Below are 21,676 nucleotides of genomic sequence, written 5' to 3'. Positions count from 1 at the left end.
GTGAAACCCCATTTCTACTAATAATACAAAAATTAGCCGGGCATGGTGGCAGGTGCCTGTAATCCCAGCTACTCGGGAGGTTGAGGCAGAACTGCTTGAACCCAGGAGGCGGAGGTTGCAGTGAGCCGAGATCACACCACTGCACTCCAGCCTGGGCGACAATGGCAAAACTCTGCCTCAAAAAAAAAAAAAAAAAAGAAAGAAAAAGAAATCCAGTTTACATCAGAAGCTAACATCCAACTATACCTAGAAGGGCAAACACTAATCCCTTATATAAGGTATAATTAAATACCTTCTAACAGGAACTACTTCCCTATAGACTAGATACCAACTTCTGCCAGGAAAGAAGCAGGCAACCTAGAGCTTAGAGCTGGGACTACAAGAGCACTGCATTTGGGTAACAGAAAGGCATTAAAAACAAACAAAAAACCCCAGAGGTTTAGTTCAAATTTCTACCCATTAGAATCTGGCCCAAGGGATGGTCTACAATGACATTTTCCGATCCTCTATTCTGCTAATTATCAAATTGTATATGAAAGCAAAATCTAATCTATACTCTTTTTTACTTACTGGTGGTCCAGAAGGAAATGGAGGCATCCAGCATGATAGTAAGTGGGGTGGTGGTGGTGGCGGCGGCGGTGGTGGGCCATTGAATTTTAGACCTGGCTATAAGGAATATTTCAAATGAAAATTAACTTACCAATTTCAATATGATAGGAATAAAAAGGACTCAAAACGAAAGGATAAAAATAATTACCCAGAATATTTGTATTATACATATCAAAAAGATTAAGTGAAATTTCATGTACCAAATCCTGAAGTCAAACCGACTCGTAAGTCAAATGACAACCTCTGGATTTTTCTCATTTCCTTTCTATGTAGACATTAAGGAAGTAAAACAAAATAAGAGTGGTAATTACCTAATAAATCAGAAGACAGTCTATTCAGCAAAATTATTTCAATCATAAAAGACTATATCCCGAATTTCATTAACTAAATTGTATAATGTTTTTATGAAAGCCTGTTTAGCTATATATGCTAACTTAGAGCACATACTGTGAAAACTAGCAAATCTCTCACCTTATAAAAATCAGCCCCCTGAGACCAATGAAGCATGATATATATATTCTAAGAGGATACATCATTTTAGAGTCAAGAAACTATAATATAATGTAAGCCTCAATAAGAACATTATCACGGAAAATCTTAAAACTTTTGATGAGTCATGCTTGATTTTTAAAAATGAGTGCCTAGGCCGGGCGCCTGTAATCCTAGCATTTTGGAAGGCCAAGGTGGGGAGATCACTTGAGGTCACGAGTTCAAGAGCAGCCTGGCCAACATGGTGAAACCCTGTCTCTACTAAAAATACAAAATTAGCCGGGTGCAGTGGCGGGTGCCTTTAATCTCAGCTACTTAGGAGGCTAAGGCAGGAGAACAGCTTGAACCCAGGAGGTGGAAGTTGCAGTGAGCCGAGATGGCACCACTGCACTCCAGCCTGAGCAACAGAGCAAAATTCCATCTCAAAAAAAAACACAAAATTTGCCTAAATACCATCCCCTCCATGGAAGAATCACTACTTTACACAAAAGAACTAGAAAGGGACAAGCCCTTAGGTTCCATGACATAATCTAACCTATAATAAAATCTTTTTAGAGTTGATTTCTGTTACTTATAACCAAAAGGACCATAAATGAAAACAATATTTACATGTGAACTCTACAAAACAATCTGAGAGCGCCTCAGGATTTTATCTGTATTAGATGTAAATAAAGTGTTCTTATTTTACATATCTTATACAGGTAACATGGGAAACAACAGCGTATCATCCAGCTAATGATAAATTATTATTACACTTTTTTTTTTTTTGATGGAGTCTCGTTCTGTCGCCCAGGTTGGAGTGCAGTGGCACGATCTTGACTCAGTGCAAGCTCTGCCTCCCGGGTTAACGCCATTCTCCTGCTTCAGTCTCCCGAGTAGCTGGGACTACAGGTGTCTGCCACCATGCCTGGCTAATTTTTTTGTATTTTTACTAAAGATGGGGTTTTACCGTGTTAGCCAGGATGGTCTCCACTCCTGACCTCGTGATCCGCCCGCCTTGGCCTTCCAAAGTGCTGGGATTACAGGCGTGAGCCACCGCATCTGGCCCACTATTATACTTTCTAACTTAAATAAGTGTACTAATTATCAGTCTAATACCTAATACTCCACAAAAGTAACCAGATAAATCTTTCATATAAAGCATTGTTGCATCCACTGCAGTGTCTAACTTTTTTTAAAAATTAACTATTTTGCATCACCTTATTTCCTTTTCAAAAAATTCTTGTGTATTTAAGCTACAAAAATTTCATGGGAGAGCTACAAATTAGTTAACAGAGAGGTTATATGTCCCGATATTAACTATTTTCTGAAAAACCTTTCATACAAGGTTTACCTTTCCTGGTCCAAGTCTTGGCCCTGGCATGGGGGGTGGTGGAGGGAGAAAAGAGTTCCATGGAGCAGATTTGGACTTGATATTATCTGATTTACTTCCAGGAGACCTGGAGTTCTCACTTTCATCTGTTGAAACTTGGCTTTCATTTTCATTCTTTAAAAAGAAAAAATATGCAGGTTTTTGTTATAAGAGTGTCATTAAGAAAAAATTAATGCCTCAGTGGATCAAACTGACAACTATATATACTGTTTAACAGTTTCTCATCTAGTCTCTGCTTCAAGAAATTGAATTTTTTTTTTGTATCCTTACCTCTTGAGCATTCTGTTCTATATTATTAGCTACTTCAGAGATTGGGGAAAGTAGATCGGACAGATTTTGCTCCTCTCTATTTCCATATCCAGTGTAAACCACAACACAGGTTTCTCTCTTAAAATCAACCGAAGCAATGGTAGCTGGGTAAATGCAACCGTCTTCTGACCAAATGGCAGAACATTTGTCCCCAACTTTCCACTACAAAAGAAATCAAAGATACATACATGCACACATTTCTTTTGAAGAGGGCAAACTAACATCTTGTTTTGATCAGTGTGGAGGCAAAGGATAGAGGGTAGACACTTGGAAGGCAAAATAATGTAATGAGAAAGGCTTGGGGTCTAAATACATAAATCTGAATTCCAACTCTCGCTTTTATAATCATGTACACGTTTCTGAATCTCTTTGAGTCTTAGTTTCCCTATCTTATTAGATGGCTATAATATAAGCTACCTCCCATATTTGTGGTGAACAGCAGGAGGGAGAGAAAATGCATATGGTGCCCAGCACTCTGGACTGGCCTAGACCAAGTGCTCGTCAACTGTCAGCTCTCTTCCCCTTGGTAATGATGAAACTAAAGTTGGCTCAAAAGACACCAAAATATTCAGCTTTCAGGACTACTAGCAGAAATAATCCACCTAGACTTCTGGGTTCCTTGGAATTAATAGTTTTAGGGTTTTTGAAGAAAAAGGGGAAAAAAATCTATCTCTCAGCTTAAGATGTAAAACACTGCCAATTCAGCTTACGGCTCTTGGGTACTCCTCCCAAACGGCACCTTTTCCCTGCCTTCCACTCACAAATGGAACACATGTCCTGATTTTAGCATTTATCATTCCCATCTAATTCTTTATACTTTCATGACTAACATGCATGTTCCTAAATAACAGAAAATTTAATAGTTGTTTTTGAAGTTGTGTAATTATATGTCAACATAAACACTGTACTAATCACTTAAGGTAAAGACATTTTACACTATTAAATAAGGACTAACGAGACATCCTTTGAAGTTAAATCTCAACATTTTAAAATAACCTGTTTTAAGGGAGCTGCAGTATTCTTCTTTTGGCTTTTATTCTTCTTAGCAGGTTTTCTTTTAGGTGTGGTTTTTGGTTTACCTGAAGTTTCACAAATGTCACCATTCTTCAGAGCATGCTATGAAAATAGGAATAAAAATGTACATGTTACAGGGTGGTGCATAGAATAAAAGTCACAACACAACCCAGTTACCACTATAAGCTAGTCTCAAGGCTCCATCACCTCAGAAAGCATCTATTTCCTCTTTTGACCACTCCCTACACTATAAAACTGCTCTTAAAGGCATCATACATCTGATTATCAGCTCTAAAGACCCTTTTAATCAAATCTCTTTCCTCTCAACCTCTCTGTAACATTAGACCCTGTTAATTATCTTTCTTCCTGATATTCATGGCCCCTTGGATGTCATGGCAATGTAGGGCCCCAGTGGTTTCATTACTTCTGATTAAACCTTAGATTTAGGCATTCCCAATAAGAGCTGGCCATCCTTCTTTACTTGCTTAAGGCCATCTTTTTTTTTTTTTTTTAACACAGAGTCTCACTCTGTCACCAGCCTGGAGTGCAGTCGCGCTGATCTCAGCTCACTGCAACCTCCGCCTCCCGGATTCAAGCGATTCCCCTGCCTCAGCCTCCTGAGTAGCTGGGATTACAGGTGTGTACCACCATGCCCAGCTAATTTTTGTATTTTTAGTGAAGATGGGGTTTCACCACATTGGCCAGGCTGGTCTTGAACTCCTGACCTTGTGGTTTGCTCGCCTTGGCCTCCCAAAGTGCTCGGATTACAGGCATGAGCCACCGCACCCAGCCAAGGCCATCTATTCTTATTACTTTAGTTACAACAGTCTGCAAACACACTTATGAAGCTCTTAATCCAGCTCTGACTGTTGTCAATCTAACATTTCCAATGATCAATTTCACATCTTAATTCATACCTCAAACTCAACCTCAACTTAATTCATATTCAACCTCAACTTAATTCAAACTCAATCTCAACTTAATTCATACTCAAACTCAATACTAAAACTATCGTTTTCCCGCGTCAGTTCTTTTCCTCCTTTACTCAGATTACTTCTCCCTGAAATATAACCAACCCACCCCACACTGAGCCCCATTTCAATCTCTATTTTATAGAACTCTCTTGGTAATTCTTCTTTAGTTGACTTCTAGTTTCAGTGTATACTGGAAAGCACATTTAAAAATTAGGCCGGGTGCAGTGGCTCATGCCTGTAATCCTAGCACTTTGGGAGGTCAAGGCGGAGGGATCTTTTAAGCTCAGGAGTTCCAGGCCAGCCTGGGCAACAGGGTGAGACTGCATCTCTACATAGAAAACAAAAGTGAGTTGGGTGTGATGGCACACACCTGTGGTCCCAACTACTCAGGAAGCTGAGGTAGGAGGATTGTTTGAGCTCATGAGTTGAAGGCTACAATGAGGCATGATCATGCCACTACACACTCTAGCCTGGGTGACACGGCAAGACCCCATCTCAAAAAAAAAAAAAAAATCTAGAAATCAGTTACAAAGGTGACATAGAGGTCTGATCCTTAGCTCACGTTACAAGAGTAACTATGAGAAAGACATGAACTCTGTATGCTTGGTACTCTTTATACACCGTATGAGTATATGCTCTGTTCAAGGTAGCCTGGACTACTGATGACCCTTATTTAGTGCTCAGTAAGACTAAACATCTCAGAGAGTGGAGAAGGTGCTGATGTTGGCCAACTGTATAAGTGTCTTGAGACACAGAACCATACTATGCTGCCTAAAAGAACTGTATATTCCTACCCAATAGGAACACTTGACTTGATACCCAACTTACAGAATTTGAGATGATTAGATTAATTTAATATATGCAAAGCACATAGAGTACTGTCAGCATGCTACAAGTATTAATTGCCGTACTAATGCTATTTATCTTCATCATTATTTTATTAAATGCTTGTTAAATGTTTAAAATTATAATTCAGGTTGTCCTTTTCCTATTAATCTCAATTAGAGGACTTCTATAGTTTGATACAATGTAAAAATACTAAAAGGAATACACTTTTTGTTTGTTTTCTGAGATGAAGTCTCACTCTATCGCCCAGGCTGGAGTGCAGTGGTACGATCTTGGCTCACTGCAACCTCTGCCTCCCAGGTTCAAGTGATTCTCCTGCCTCAGTGTCCCAAGCAGCTGGGATTACAGGCATGTGCCACCACGCTTGGCTAATTTTTGTATTTTTATTAAAGATGGGGTTTCACCATGTTGGCCAGGCTGGTCTCGAACTCCTGACCTCAGGTGATCCACCTGCCTTGGCTTCTCAAAGTGCTGAGGTCACAGGAGTGAGCCACCATACCCAGGTAGGAATAAATATTTTAAATTTTATTTAAATTGCCTTCATAAAAAGGATGACATATATAGGCTATCAACTTCTAAAGGAAGATATCACCTGATTTAACTAACTCATATTATCATCTAATCTTCAAAATGAAAACTGAGTAACATGTACTTTAACACTTTACTGTATGTCATCAATTCCTTTCCAAATGAATAACGAGAGAAAATAAGAAAACAAGTAAGTAAGCATTTCATACCTTAAATGAAGCCACAGCTTTATCATATGCTTTTATCAATGCTGTATCATCCCAAATGTCAGAATCATCACTCTGGAAAGAGTAAGAAATAAAAACAACTCATGTTCAGATAGGTTTAATCAGAAAATGTATGTTAGTACCAACAGTCATCTTAATCTACACATAACCAAATTACACTGAAAATGAGTATTTAAAATCCTAAATAAAGCCACAGGAAACTTAACCTGCTTAGAGGTTTTGTGACTTTACTTCAAAAGCTGGACATAGGTAAATGTTCTAAGAATGAATGCCATAAAGTGAATGCCCCTACAATTTAATTCCTATCTACAGACCATGAGTAGATTTGTTCAAGGCCAGCTACACTTATTTCAATTAAGATCAGATAAAACTTGACTTCATCTAGACTATGGGAAAGCTGTTCTGACCTCAGAACCTATGATCCAAAGAATATTTTTTCTTTTGAAATTATGTTTCCAGATTATAAGGATACAAAATTGTTAATAGTGACTAACCAATTTTCATTTTATTTTTATTATTATTTTTTACTTCCATTTCCCTTTCCTGCTTTCCTGGTATCAGTTTTCTTTCTTTCTTTTCCTTTATTTTGTTTCTTTCTTCTCTCCCTCCCTCCTTTCTTTCTTCACTTCTCTCTCTCTGCCTTTTTTCTCCCCTCAAATTCCTGTGTTCAAACGACCCTCCACCTCAGCCCACTGAGTAGCTGGGAATATAGGTGCATGCCACCATGCCTGGCTAGTTTTTAAAATTTTTTGTAGAGATGGGGTCTCGCCATCTTAGCCAAGCTGGTCTTGAACTCCTAGGCTCAAGTCATTCTCCAGCCTCGCTCGGCTTCCCAAGTGTGGGAATTACACGCATGAGCCACCGCACCTAGAAATATTTTTGTCTAGACATGGTGGCTCATGCCTGTAACCCCAGCTAATTGGGAGGCTGAGGCAGGAGAATTACATGAGCCCAGTTGTTGGAGGTTGCTGTAAGCAATGATTTTCCCATTGCCTTCTAGCCTGGGTGACAGATCAAGACCCTGTCTAACAACGACGACGACAAAATAAGAATAATAAATATTTTTTTAGCACTACTAGCACTGTGCAAGTCACTGAGAGATATATAGAAACATGTTACTGTTCAGTTATGATCTAACTAGGGATTTAAGACGATCACACAAGACGAAACAAAAAACAATATAAAACAAATCTGAACAAACATCAAAATGTGAAATATAAACAGTATTTTAATTAAAAAGGAAAGAAACTAATGTATACTGAAAGATCATATGCAGGAATCCGACCTAAGAAATAAAAACCACTCACGCCTGTAATCCCAGCACTTTGGGTGGCCGAGGTGGGTGGATCACGAGGTCAGGAGTTCGAGACCAGCCTGGCCAATATGGTGAAACCCTGTCTCTACTAAAAATAGAAAAATTAGTTGGACCTGGTACCACATGCCTGTAATCCCAGGTACTTGGGAGGCTGAGGCAGGAGAATCACTTGAACCTGGGAGGCGGAGGTTGTAGTCTGCCAAGATCGCGCCACTGCTCTCCAGCCTGAGAGACATAGCGAGACTCTGTCTCAAAAAACAAACAGAACAAAACAAAACAAAACAAAAAAAACCAACAGGATTTAGGCTGGGCACAGTGGCTTGTAATCCCAGCATTTTGAGAGGCCAAGGCAGGTGAATTGCTTGAGTTCAGGAGTTCGAGACCAGCCTAGGCAACAGGGCAAGAACCTTGTGTCTACTAAAAATACAAAAATTTTGGCCGGGTATGGTGGCTCACGCCTGTAATTACAGCACTTAGGGAGGTCGAGGCAGGCAGATCACGAGGTCAGGAGTTCGAGACCAGCATGGCCAACAAGGTGAAACCTCATCTTTACTAAAACTACAAAAATAAACTGGCGTGGTGGCAGGTACCTGTAATCCCAGCTGCTCAGGAGGCTGAGGCAGGAGAATCGCTTGAACCCAGGCGGCAGAAATCGCAGTGAGCCGAGATTGTGCCACTGCACTCCAGCCTGGGCAACAGAGTGAGACTCCGTCTCAAAAACAAGCAAACAAAAAACAAATTTAGCTGGGCATGGTGGCACACGCCTGTAGTCCCAGCCACCTGCAGGGCTGAGGCGAGAGGGTCACTTGAGCCCAGGAAGTCAAGGATGCAGTGAGTGGAGATGGTGCCGCTGCACTCTAGCCTGGGTAACAAATTGAGACTTTGTGGGGCGGGGGGGGGGGGAAGAAAAAAACCAAAAAACCAATAGGATTTGTACAGGTAGACAAAATAGAACGCATTCCAAGTAAGAACATGAACAAGGACAACAAAAAAGGTATGGAAGCAAAAATAAACACACTATAAGAATTTACTTATGTGAGGCCAGGCACAGTGGCTAATGCCTGTAATCTCAGCACTTTGGGAGACTAAGGCGGGTGGATCACGAGGTCAGGAGATCGAGACCATCCTGGCCTGGCTAACACGGTGAAACCCTGTCTCTACTAAAAATACAAAAAATTAGCAGGGTGTGGTGGTGGGCATCTGTAGTCCCAGCTATATGGAAGGCTGAGGCAGGAGAATGGTGTGAACCCAACAGGCGGAGCTTAGAGTGAGCCGAGATAGTGCCACTGCACTCCAGCCTAGGCAACAGAGCAAGACTATCTCAAAAAAAAAAAAAAAAAAAAAAAGAATTTACTTATGTGAGGTAACTAAAATAGTCAAATTTATAAAATTAGAAAGAATGATGATTACCATGGGCTAAGTGGAAGGAGAAATGGGGATTTGCTAATGGGTAGAGTTTCAGGCTGTAAGACGAAAAAGTTCTGAAGATCTATTGCACAACAACATGAACATACTTAATGTTACTGAACTATATACTTAAAAATGGCTAAAATGACAAATTTTTTTACTTCGATAAAAAATAAAATACACTGTTTGAGGGATCAGTGAGACAAGTCCAAATAGAATCCAATTTATACTATAAGGTAGAGTTGGATTTGGTATACTATAGAGTATTTTGGATTTGGTACGGTATTAGCCAATGAATTCCAAAAAAGTTTGTTATTTTTTTTGTTTGTTTGTTTGTTCACTTTCTCTTGAGACAAGAGTCTCGCTCTGCCACCCAGGCTGGAGTGCAGTGGCACGATCTCAGCTCACTGCAACTTCTGCTGCCCAGGTTCAAGTGATTCTCCTGCCTCAGTCTCTCAAGTAGCTGGGATTACAGGCTCCCACCATCAAGCTGGGCTAATTTCTATATTTTTAGTAGACATGGGCTTTCATCATCTCGGCAAGACTGGTCTCAAACTCCTGACCTCAAGTGATCCTCCCACCTCAGCCTCCCAAAGTGCTGGGATTATTGGCATGAGCCACCGCACCCAGCCTTGTCATTTTCCTGTTAATCTCTATTATATAGAGATAAATGTGTTCCAATATAAAACTGTCAATCTTGCTGTATGATAAAAAGTACTTATAATTCCAACCTGGGCAATATGGGAAAACCCCATCTCTACAAAAAGTACAAAAATTAGCTGGGCGTGGTGGTTCACATCTGTAGTCCCAGCTATTCAGAAGGCTAAGGTGGCAGGACTGCTTGAACCAGGGAAGAGGAGATTGCAGGGAGTGGAGATCAGAGATCATGCCACTGCACTCCAGCCAGGGTGACAGAGACCCTGTCTTAAAAAAAAAAAAAAAGTACTTAAAAGCATTAAGTCACTTTGCAGATAAGAAAAGTAATCACAAAGAGATTAACTGACTTGTTCAAGGTTACATTCCCACTTGGAAGGGAAGATGTTCCTTGGAGATGTGGTAAAAGGAATAAAAACAGGCTGGGGTCCAGTGGCTCACACCTGTAATCTCTGTCTCGAAAAAAAAAAGGGGGGGGAGGTAGGCGGGGGAGGCCGGGCACGGCGGCTCATGACTGTAATCCCAACACTTTGGGATGCAGAGGTGGGTGGATTACTCGAGGTATGGAGTTTGAGACCAGCCTGCCAATGCGGCAAAACCCCATCTCTATTAAAAATACAAAACTTAGCTGGGCATGGTGGTGTGCACCTGTAGTCCCAGCTACTTGGGAGGCTGAGGCAGGAGAACTGCTGGAACCCGGGAGGCAGAGGTTGCAGTGAGCCAAGATCACACCACTGCACTCCAGTCTGAGTGATAGAGTGAGACTCCATCTCAAAAAAAAAAAAAAAAAAAAAAAAAAAAAAAAAAAAAAGGAAGCAAACAGTAGAAAATGAAGGGTGGTCCTGAAGAAATAAAGAAATCACAGAATCAGAGAACAGTGATATCAATAGAAGAGTGCAGTCTTAAAGCAAGATACACAGACAGATGGTAACTCAAACTCCTCATATCTCAACTGTTACTGCCAGACCAGGAAACAAGTAATTTCAAAACGAACAGAAAACAAACTGACAGAAGAAAAAGTAATACTGATTACAAGGTACCCAAGGACAAATATATCTGACTGAAAACCTAAGGAGCACCAAAGCAAAGGAATGAAAAAGAACCAAAGGAACAAAAATAAATAAAAAGCAAAATGGTTGATAAGTTGGCAAACAGTATTTATTTAACATAGGTACACATGGGGTCCCTGAAGAATAAAAACAAAACAATGTCCCTGGTGGTCTAGTGGTCAGGAATTTAAAAAAAAAGAAAAATTCCTAGGGATGGGAGGAAGAACCCCCTCCCATCCTTAGAGCCTCTAAGCAAAAAGACTAAGTTACAAAATAAAAAAAATCAGTTATCATTAGACTTTCTCATAGAAATTTATGGGGAAAAAGTATGAGCCAAGAATTTTATATGCTTGAAGTAGCAAGACTAAGAAAAGATTAAAATGTAGAATACTGTACTCCCTAGCCTTTCAGGGGAATCTACTAAAAATAAGCTTCATCCAACCAAGATTGACCAGGGAAACTTGGGTTTTAAAAATAACAGAACTGGCCAGGCGCAGTGGCTCACGCCTGTAATCTCTACACTTTGGGAGGCCGAGGTGGGTGGATCACCTGAGGTCAGGAGTTCGAGACCAGCCTGATGAACATGGAGAAACCCCATCTCTACTAAAAATACAAAATTAGCGTGGTGGTGCATGCCTGTAATCCCAGCTACTCGGGAGGCTGAGGCAGGAGAACTGCTTTAACCTAGGAGGTAGAGGTTGTGGTGAGCCAAGATTGCGCCACTGCACTCCAGCCTGGGCAACAAGAGTGAAACTCTGTCCAGAAAAACAAAAAAACAAAAAAACAAAAAACCAGAATTGTTAGCATCAAATATATTTAATTGTGGATCTAAGAGAAAAGTAGTATATTAAATTGAAAAGCTGATTCTAAAATTTATATGGAAATACTAAGGACACAAATAAACCAAAGCTGGACAATTTACATTACCTAACTTTAAGATTGTAAACCAAAGTATCTGAGACAGGTTTCAATCAATTTAGAAAGTTTATTTTGCCAAGGTTAAAGACGCACCTATGACACAGCCCTCAGGAGGTCCTGATGACATGTCCCCAAGGTGGTGGGGTACAGCTTTGTTTTATACATTTTAGGGAGACATGCAGCACCAATCAATATATGTAAGATGTATATGAGTTCTGTCGTGAAAGGCGGGACAACTCAAAGTGGGGGTAGGGAGGTTTCTACCTCATAGGAAGATTTAAAGATTTTCTAATTGGCCACTACTTGAAATCAACAGAATTTCAAGTAGAAAGGAATGTTTGGGTTACCATAAGGGGTTGTGGAGACAAAGGTTTTATCATGCAGATGAAGCTACCAGGTAGCAGGCTTCAGAGAGGGTAGGTTGTAAATGTTTCTTATCAGACTTTAAGAGTCTGTTGTATCAGTAATTCCAAAAGGGAGGAGGGTGTGATGAGACATGTCCAACTCCCCCTTCCATCATGGCTTGAACTAGTTTTTCAGGTTAATTTTGGAATGCCCTTGGATGAGAGGATGGGTCCATTCAGTTGGTTGTGCAGGGGGGTGCCTATAATTTTATTTTTGGTTTACAAGACATACTCTGAAGCTATAGTAATTAAAAGTGTAGTACTGACATCAATATAGGCTAACAGACAATGTAACAGAATTTAGAGTCAGAAATAGCCCTGTGATATTATGATTTATTTATTTATTTTTTTTTTTTGAGACGGAGTCTCACGCTGTCGCCCAGGCTGGAGTGCAGTGGCCGGATCTCGGCTCACTGCAAGCTCTGCCTCCCGGGTTCACGCCATTCTCCTGCCTCAGCCTCCTGAGTAGCTGGGACTACAGGCACCCGCCACCTCGCCCAGCTAGTTTTTTTTTTTTTTTGTATTTTTCAGTAGAGACGGGGTTTCACCGTGTTAGCCAGGATGGTCTCGATCTCCTGACCTCGTGATCCGCCCGTCTCGGCCTCCCAAAGTGCTGGGATTACAGGCTTGAGCCACCGCGCCCGGCCTTATGATTGATTTTAACTAAAGTTACAAATGTGGTTTAACAGAGAAAGCATAGTAGTTTCAAGGAATGATGGTAAAACTATTGGAAATCCTTATGCAAAAACAAACCAAATTTCCACCTACATTGAGCCATATATAAGAATTACCTCAAAATGGATTACAGACCTAAGTGTAAAATTAAAACTCTAAACTGTATTAAAAAAAAAAAAAAGAGAGAGAAATCTGTGATCACGGATTGCCTATAACAAAAGAACAAACTGAAATGGCTTTGTTGCCCAGGATGGCACCCGAAGTTCTTGGTCTCACACCGAGGACATCAAGGACGCTGACACACCAAGGGTGTGAGGTAGAGCAGAAATTTAATAGGCAAATAAAAGAGAATAGCTCTCTCCTGCAGAGAGGGGTCCTGAAAAGGGTTGCCATTCCAGGGTGAAATGCAAGCATTTTTATAAATGACCTAATGGAAAGGGGGTATCTTATCTCCATAGGGAGCAAAAAACCAGTTAGGACCAGGTGTGCCATCTGCATAGAGCGTGAATCTCTGGCAGCCCCCACCCCAACCTTTTATTATGCAGGCAGGTCCTTGGCCTGAGCTACTCCACATTGCTTATCTCTTTCCTATCGTGCATGTGCTAAATAAGGGGAGGTGGAGCCTCCATGGTGGACATGCCTGGTCCCAGGTGCCCCTTTCTCTCCGTGCAGCTGCAGGCATCCCCAACAACCCACAACATGCACGCTTTCAGCTTCCTTATCTGAGTATGTCCAAAAAAAAAAGGAATGTGCTCACTAAGGTCCACTGTTGTTTACTGGGACCCATTGTACATATGTGAAGCTTGCTGATTACCCAGGAAGCTCCCTCTCGGTGTCAGAACTGCTTCTTTATCAATGTTTACAGCCCGATCTTCCAGGCTGCTCCTAGTTGGAACAGAAGTGATTTCTTGGGCTGCTTTTTGTTAGAAGGGAAGTTCTACCGAGGACTCTTTGTCTATCGGCCTAGCTAGTCTCTTTTTACCTCCTCTCTCAAAACCATCAAAGAGAAAACTGAAAAATTAGATTTCAGCAAAATTAAGATTTTCTGTTCTTAAAAAGATGTTGCTAACAAAATGAAAAACCAAGTGGTAAACCGGGAGAAAATACATGCAAGTTACCTATCTGATAAAGATATTGTACGCAGCAAATACGAAGAACTTTCAAACCGCAACAACAAAAAAATTCAATTAAAAGATGAGTAAGTTGGCCAGGTGCAGTGGCTCATACTTACAATCCCAGTCTTTGGGAGGCTGAGGCAGGAAAGATAGCTTGAGCCCAGGAGTTCACGACAAGCCCAGGCAACATAACGAGACCTCGTTTCTACAAAATTTTTAAAAAATTAGCCAGTTTGGCCGGACGTGGTGGCTCACGCCTGTAATCCCAGCATTTTGGGAGGCAGAGGCAGGTGGATCACAAGGTCAGCAGATGGAAACCTTCCTGGCTAACACGGTGAAACCCCGTCTCTACTAAAAATACAAAAAATTAGCCGGGCGTGGTGGTGGGCGCCTGTGGTCCCAGCTACTGGGAAGGCTGAGGCAGGAGAATGGCATGAACCTGGGAGACAGAGGTTGCAGTGAGCCAAGATTGTGCCACTGCACTCCAGCCTGGGCAACAGAGCGAGACTCCGTGTAAAAAAAAAAAGAAAAAAAAGATTAGCCAGGCATGGTGGTGCGTGCTCGTAATTTCAGCTACTCAGAAGGCTGAGGCAAGAAGATTGTGAGCAGGAGGTGGAGGCTGCAGTAGGCTGTGTGATTGCACCACTGCACAACAGCCTAGGTGACAGAGTGAGACACTGTCTCCAAAATAAAATAAAAAAAACCCAAATGATTTGAACAGACACTTCACCAAAGAAGACATACGGATGGCAAATAAGCTCATGAAATGATCAAGAGCAGCACTGGTCATTAGGAAACGCTAATTAAAATCACAAGACGCCACTACATCTATTATAATGCCTAAAATTAAAAAGACTGACCATATCAAGTGTTTGCAGGGACACTGAGCAAATGGAACTTTCATACATTGCTGGTCAAAATGCAAAATGGGGGAGCTGCTCTGAACCTATTCTAGTTGAGGGGGCTGTCCAACTTTTGAATTGTTCTTTGCTCAATTAAACTCTGTTACATTCAAAAGTAAAATGGTGCAACCACCGCTTTGAAGAAGAGTTTGACAGCTCCTTAAAGACTTAAAAATACATCTACCCTGTGACCTAAGTATTTACTCAAGAAAAATGAAAGCATACGTCTATATAAAGTCTTTTTAAAATTCTTTTTATAGAAAATTTTTAATTTTTGATTTTAAAATAAAAAGACAGGGGCTTTACCATTTTTCCCAGGCTGGTCTCAGAACTCCTGGGCTCAAGTGATCTGCCAGCCTTGGCTATACGAAGTCTTATACACTAATATTCACAGTGGCTCTACTTATTAACAGTCCCAAACTGGAAAAAGCCCAAATGTTCACAACTAAGCAATGGATACAGTATAGTATATAAATGCAATGGAACACTACTCAGCAATAAAATGGATGAAAATCAAAATAGCTATGCGAAGTAAAAGAAACATGACAAAAAAGGTACTTATCATTCCATGCTTATAAAATTATTAAAAATGCAAGCTAATCTATGGTGACAGAAAGTAGATCAGTGGTTGTCTGGGGACAGGACAAGGAGGGATGAGAAGGATCACAAAACATCAATCCAACTGAGGCCACCACGCTATAATGAAATCCAAACCAGCCCACACATTGAAACCACATAAAGAAATCTTCATGAGACTACTTGAAAAAAAGAGATAGCCTGCCAATCCCTAGTTGCTCAGTCCCCAGCTACTGAAGCTCTAGCAACTATGTAGGCACAACCACGAGACAGCTGCACGAAAACTGCCCAGCAAGGCCCTCACAAATTCCTGACCCACAGAAACGATGAGAAATAATAAAATGTTCTTTGTTGTTTCAAGCCACTAAGTTTTGGCAGATTCGTTACACGGCAACGGCAGCCAGAACAGAACATCAGGACCGCCTTTATATCTGATTCTCAGTCACTTCCAGCAGCTCAGATTTCTCAAATTATTCCCAACACCCTGCCATCTTCTACCTTCTCCTACCACTTCCTGAAAGTTCCACTGTGCTCCCTTGAGTAAATAACAAAATCCCACTCTTTAACCTCTGAATCATCCCTTCATTTCTCACTCTAAGTAAAATCCAACTCCCCGAGGATGCCTTTTCCTCTGCAGTCATCTCAAATGTTAGATGTCTCCTCTTTTCTCCTCCACACTCTTCATATCACGGTACCTACTGGAGATGTGGGAAAGAAATCTTCCCTGCTTCTTACTTGCACTTCCAGATTATTCTCCTCCATTCCCCTCTAAAAATTCCCAGCTTTGAAAATCCTGACAAAAAGTAGCCAGGCATGGTGGTCAGTGCCTGTAGTTCCAGCTACTTGAGAGGCTGAAGTGGGAGAATCACTTGAGCCTGGGAGGAGGTTGTAGTGAGCCGTGATTGCGCCACTGCACTCCCATCTGGGCAAGAGAAAGAGTCTCTGTTTGGGGGGGCGGGGTAAGAAGGAAAATCTTGTCACCAGACTCACAGTCTATTATCACTTCCTACTGCAGTCATCATCTACAGCATCCTGAGTCACTCTTCCTCATTCCTTAATGTTTACATTGCAGTTCTCTCTCCAACACTGCCATAATTTTTGGTGATTTAAATATCCATGTAAATGATCCCTTCAACTACCCTATATTTGCAGGGTTCTAAACTCCTATCCACCACAATCTTGTACATCCCCTGATGTGGTTTGGCTCTGTGTCCCTACCCAAATCTCATGCTGAATTGTGATCCCCAGTGTTGGAGGTGGGCATGATAGGAGGCGACTGGATCATGGGGGTGATTTCCAACGATTTAGCACCATCCCCCTAGTGCTGTCTCCTGCTAAGAGTTCTCACAAGATCTGGTTGTTTTAAAGTATGTAGCACTTTCCCCTTCTCTCTCTCTCCTGCTGGTCACACGAAGACTGGGCTTGCTTCCCCTTCACCTTCTGCCATGACTGTTAAGTTTTCTTAGGCCTCCACAAGAGAAGCCTGTACAGGCCGCAGAACTGTAAGCTGACTAAACCTCTTATCTTTATAAATACCTGGTCTCAGGTATGTCTTTGTAGCAGTATAAGAATGAACTGACACATCCCCAAATCTCAGCTACTCACTCGCTTCAACAGTATTTATTTATTATAACCAATAACCACAACCTCTCCATAAATGCAGTTTCAAGAATCCCACTCTCTCAACCATCACCTTCTAGGCTCTGCAACTTACTCCTACTAGCGGTTTAATGGGGACAAACATTCCACTTCACTAGGACTGGCAGTACATTGATCCTCTCACTTTTTTTTTTTTTTTTGAGACAATCTCGTTCTGTCACCCAGGCTGGAGTGCAGTGGCGCGATCTCGGCTCACTGCAACCTCCACATCCCAGGTTCAAGCAATTTTCCTCCCTCAGCCTCCTTAGTAGCTGGGACTACAGGCACCTGCCACCATGTCCAGTTAATTTTTTTTCCCCCCGAGACGGAGTCTTGCTCTATCACCCACGCTGGAGTGCAGTGGCGCGATGTCAGCTCACTCCAACCACCGCCTCCCGTGTTCAAGTGGCTCTCCTGCCTCAGCCTCCCAAGTAGCTGGGATCACAGGCATGCGCCACCACACCCAGCTAATTTTTGTATTTTTTTTTTAAGATGGAGTTTTGCTCTTGTTGCCCAGGCTGGAGTGCAAAGGCGTGATCTCGGCTCTCTGTAACCTCTGCCTCCCAGGTTCAAGTAATTTTTCTGCCTCGGTCTCCCGAGTAGCTAGGATTACAGACATGTGCCACTACGCCCGCTAATTTTTGTATTTTTAGTAGAGACAGGGTTTCACCATATTGGCCAGGCTGGTCTCGAACTCCTGACCTTGTGATCTGCCCCCCCCCCGCCCCCCCCCCGGGTCTCGCAAAGCGCTGGGATTACAGGAGTGAGCTACAATGCCCGGCCGATCCTCCCACTTTTTAAACTGTCTCTTAGGGTCTTAATATCCTCATTTCCTTTCTTAGCCAGCTTAAATTTCATGGTCAATTGTTAAGATAACTCGTTTGTACTTCTCCCCCTCACTTCTTCATATCCACGTGGTAAAACTACAATCGTATTAAGTTCAACTCTCCATTTACTCTGTGGCTGCCCTCATACACACAATCTTGCTGTCTGGTCTCCTTCAACTCATGACCACGAATCTCAAGTAGGCCTTTTATGTTGCCTAGCAACATTTCCACTAAACTTCCCTGTCCAACCCTTGCCCACTTTTCTAAAGAACTATCTACTTCCCAACTTCTCTTTCCTCTTTCATCCTAGCTCCTAGCTGATAACCTTGCTTCTTTCACTAAGAGAACAGTAAGAATCAAGAGAACTTTCAAAATCTCCTGCCATCCTATCTGCCCATTCACATATCATAGATGTGTAACTATATAGCTCTTAGTTACCAAAAGAACCGCTAATGTTTCCAACAAAGGCCAAATCTATCCCTTCTTACCTACTCTAGGACATTGCTCTAGCAATTCTCTTCTTTGCGACATCAACTTTCCCATTCTTCTTTCCCATCAATCCACAAACATGCTGAAACACGTTGCTCCCATCTTAGTGCAGTGTGGCTCACACCAGTAATCCCAGCACTTTGGGAGGCAAAGGTGGTAGGATAGCTTGAGCCCAGGAGTCAAGGCTGTAGTGATTCATGATTGCGCCACTGGCACCCCAGCAGCCTGGGCAACAGAGCAAGACCCCCCTCTCTCAAAACCACACACACACAATTAAAATTCCTCTTACCTCACTTTCCCCTCCATTTATTGCCCAATTTCTCTACCCTCCATTTATAATAAAATTTCGTGGTGGCTCACTCCTTTAGTCCCAGCTACTCCAAAGGCTAAAGCAGGAGGGTCGCTTGAGGCCAAGAGATTGATGCTGCAATGAGCTAGGATCACGCCACTGCACTCCAGCCTGGGCCACAGGGAGTGACCTTGTCTCTTAAAAAAAATTTTTTTTTAAAAATAAAATTCCTTGAAATATGTCTACCGATGTTTTTGTTTATTTTAAGACAGGGTCTGGCTCTGTCGCCCAGAGGCGCAATCACAGCTCACTGCAGCCTCAACCTCCCTGAGCCTTCCAAGACCTGAACCTTCCAAGTAGCTGGGACCACCGGCGCGAACCACAACGCCTGTGTAAATTTTGTGTTTTTAATTTTTGTGGACTCGGAGTCACACTATGTTGCCCAGGCTGGTCAAATGTTGCCTTGGATTTCTCTTCTCCTACTCTCCAACTCACTCCAGTCAAATTCACCCCCACCATGCTATGCCCAAGACTGAACTCCTGAGAAATCTGCTCTACTGGCAATCTGCTCTTTCGCATCTCAGTAAAAAGCAACTGTATCTTTTCAACTATTCAGGATAACCTCCGTTATCGAATCTATCTGAAAAACCTGTTGCCTCCGATTTCAAAATATATCCACAACCCAAATACTTTAACTCTGTTAATAACATCTTGATCTAAAGTCCGGATCATCTTAACAGACTCCTAAGTGGTTTCCCTGCTTCACCTGGCCTAATGCCCTCACCTCCCCGACACCAGCCAAAGACGGGTGAACAAAATAAGTTACTGCCAAGTCGCAGCAGGGCCTCCACTCAACGCCATAAAGGAGCCCAAACTGCTCGAGGAAGGAGCTTACGGATGGGGTTCGCAGGGAACGGAGTGAGAAAAGACGTAAAAAACGCGGACAATTCCAGTGAGCGGATTGACTTGACGCCGTCCCGCGGCTGTGGAAGGAAAGTCGGGCCGGAAGAAGGGTGCTGCGAGCGCCGGTAGGGAGACTGCGCTGGCTGCGACCTCACCTGGCCTGTGCCGCGCCGGAACAGCACGGAATCCTCCTGCTCCGGGACGCCGCCACCACTGCCGCCGCTGCTCATCGCCATAGTAAACTTGCGGGTGCGCAGCGTGGGGCCCCTTCCCTTCTTCGAGTGACGACTTCCGCCGCCCGGGGCTTCTGGGAGCGGAACAGCACGGTGGCCTGGAGGACCGCTTGAAATAACTTCGCACGCTTTGTACGAGTGGTTATCGCCCTCCCACCTTTATGGCGTGTAATTTTAATTTCCCTCAATCCTTTTTTTTTTTTTTTTTTTTTTTTTTTTGAAACGGAGTCTTGCTCTGTCGCCCAGTCTGGAGTGCAGTGGCCGGATCTAGGCTCACTGCAAGCTCCGCCTCCCGGGTTTACGCCATTCTCCTGCCTCAGCCTCCCGAGTAGCTGGGACTACAGACGCCCGCCACCTCGCCCGGCTATTTTTTTGTATTTTTTACTAGAGACGGGGTTTCACCGGGTTAGCCAGGATGGTCTTGATCTCCTGACCTCGTGATCCGCCCGTCTCGGCCTCCCAAAGTGCTGGGATTACAGGCTTGAGCCACCGCGCCCGGCCTCCCTCAATCCTTTCATTTCACTGTGTTATATAATTTCCTTTCTTTTTTTTTTTTGTTTTGTTTTGTTTTGAGACATAGCCTCGCCCTGTCACTCAGCCTGGAGTGCAGCGGCGCGACCTCGGCTCACTGCAGCCTCGATTTCTTGGGCTCCAGTGATCCTCCCACCTCAGCCTCCCCAGTAGCTAGGACTATAGGCGTGCGCCACCACGCCCAGCTATTTGTTGTATATTTAGTTGAGACGGGGTTTCAGCATGTTGCTTAGGCTGGTCTCTAACTCGAGTGTGTGTGTGTGTGTGTGTGTGTGTATTCCCCCCCGCCCCCGCCCACTGGAAAAGTAAATGGGGGGGGTGTGTGTGTGTGTGTGTATTCCCCCCCCGCCCCCGCCCACTGGAAAAGTAAATGGTGTGTGTGTGTGTGTGTGTGTGTGTGTGTGTGTGTGTATTCCCCCCCGCCCCCGCCCACTGGAAAAGTAAATGGTAAGCTCCTACTACGAATTTAAAACCTGCTTGATCTATATAAAGACAAACAAGGAAAGACAAACATGGGGGCGGGAAGGAAGGCAGATCCTTAAACACTAGAAGACATTTGATCCCCCAACCTTTTTTGTTTGAGACAGAGTCCCGCTCTGTCACCAGAGTGCAGTGGCGCCATCTCGGCTCATTGCAGCCTCGACCTCCCGAGCTCAAGCGATCCTCGGCCAAAGTGGTGGATCACTTGAGGTCAGGAGTTCGAGACCAACCTGGTCAACATGGTGAAAGCCCGTTTCTACTAAAAATACAAAAATTAGCCAGGTGTGGTGGTGCAGGCCTGTAATCACAGCTACTTGGGAGGCTGAGGCAGGAGAATCACTTGAACCCAGGAGGCGGAGGTTGCAGTAAGCCAAGATTACACCACTGCACTCCAGCCTGAGTGACAGAGTGCAACTCCATCTCAAACAAATAAATACATACAGTTTTTATATGTCAAAAAAGTTAAATTGTCACAAGATAAAAAAAAAAATTTAAATGTCATGTCAGGAGAGTAATGTGCCAAAGGTACATCTCATACATCAACATGAAAAACCAATTATCACACTTATGAACTATGAAAGGATCAAGATAATTTAAAAGTCAAAAAGGCCGGGCACGGTGGCTCACTCCTGTAATCCCAGCACTTGGGGAGACTGAGGCAGGCAGATCACTTGAGGTCAGGAGTTTCAGACCAGCCTGGTCAACATGGTGAAACCCCATCTCTATTAAAAATACAAAAATTAGCCAGGTGTGGTGGCACCCACCTGTAATCCTAGGTACTCAGGAGGCTGAGGCAGGAGAATTGTTTGAACCCGGGAGGTGGAGGTTGCAGTGAGCTGAGATCGCACCACTGCACTCCAGCTTGGGTGACAGAGCGAGACTCTCTGAGAAAAAAAAAAAAAA

At 42.9% G+C, this 21,676-nt stretch overlaps 1 protein-coding gene and 1 pseudogene across 1 annotated transcript in view; both read right to left on the bottom strand.

The window, feature by feature from the left end:
* LOC105475185 (survival of motor neuron 2, centromeric) overlaps positions 1–19,928 on the bottom strand; it is a 31,906-nt gene extending 11,978 nt beyond the window's left edge. Inside the window, exons 1-6 of the mRNA XM_011730227.2 lie at positions 19,685–19,928; positions 6,351–6,422; positions 3,776–3,895; positions 2,741–2,941; positions 2,432–2,584; positions 571–666 (exon numbers count right to left, since the gene is read on the bottom strand). Coding sequence (XP_011728529.2) covers positions 571–666; positions 2,432–2,584; positions 2,741–2,941; positions 3,776–3,895; positions 6,351–6,422; positions 19,685–19,765 — 723 coding nt within the window. The 5' untranslated portion in view covers positions 19,766–19,928. The remainder of the gene's footprint in view (positions 1–570; positions 667–2,431; positions 2,585–2,740; positions 2,942–3,775; positions 3,896–6,350; positions 6,423–19,684) is intronic.
* Positions 19,929–21,274: 1,346 nt separating this feature from the next.
* On the bottom strand, positions 21,275–21,357 carry LOC112425485 (small nucleolar RNA U13; annotated as a pseudogene).
* Positions 21,358–21,676: the final 319 nt, after the last annotated feature.

The sequence above is a fragment of the Macaca nemestrina genome, chromosome 6 (assembly GCF_043159975.1).
Source record: "Macaca nemestrina isolate mMacNem1 chromosome 6, mMacNem.hap1, whole genome shotgun sequence".
NCBI classification, from domain to species: Eukaryota; Metazoa; Chordata; class Mammalia; order Primates; family Cercopithecidae; genus Macaca; species Macaca nemestrina.
Note: the sequence above shows the minus strand (reverse complement) of the source record. Positions and strands in the feature narration are given on the sequence as shown.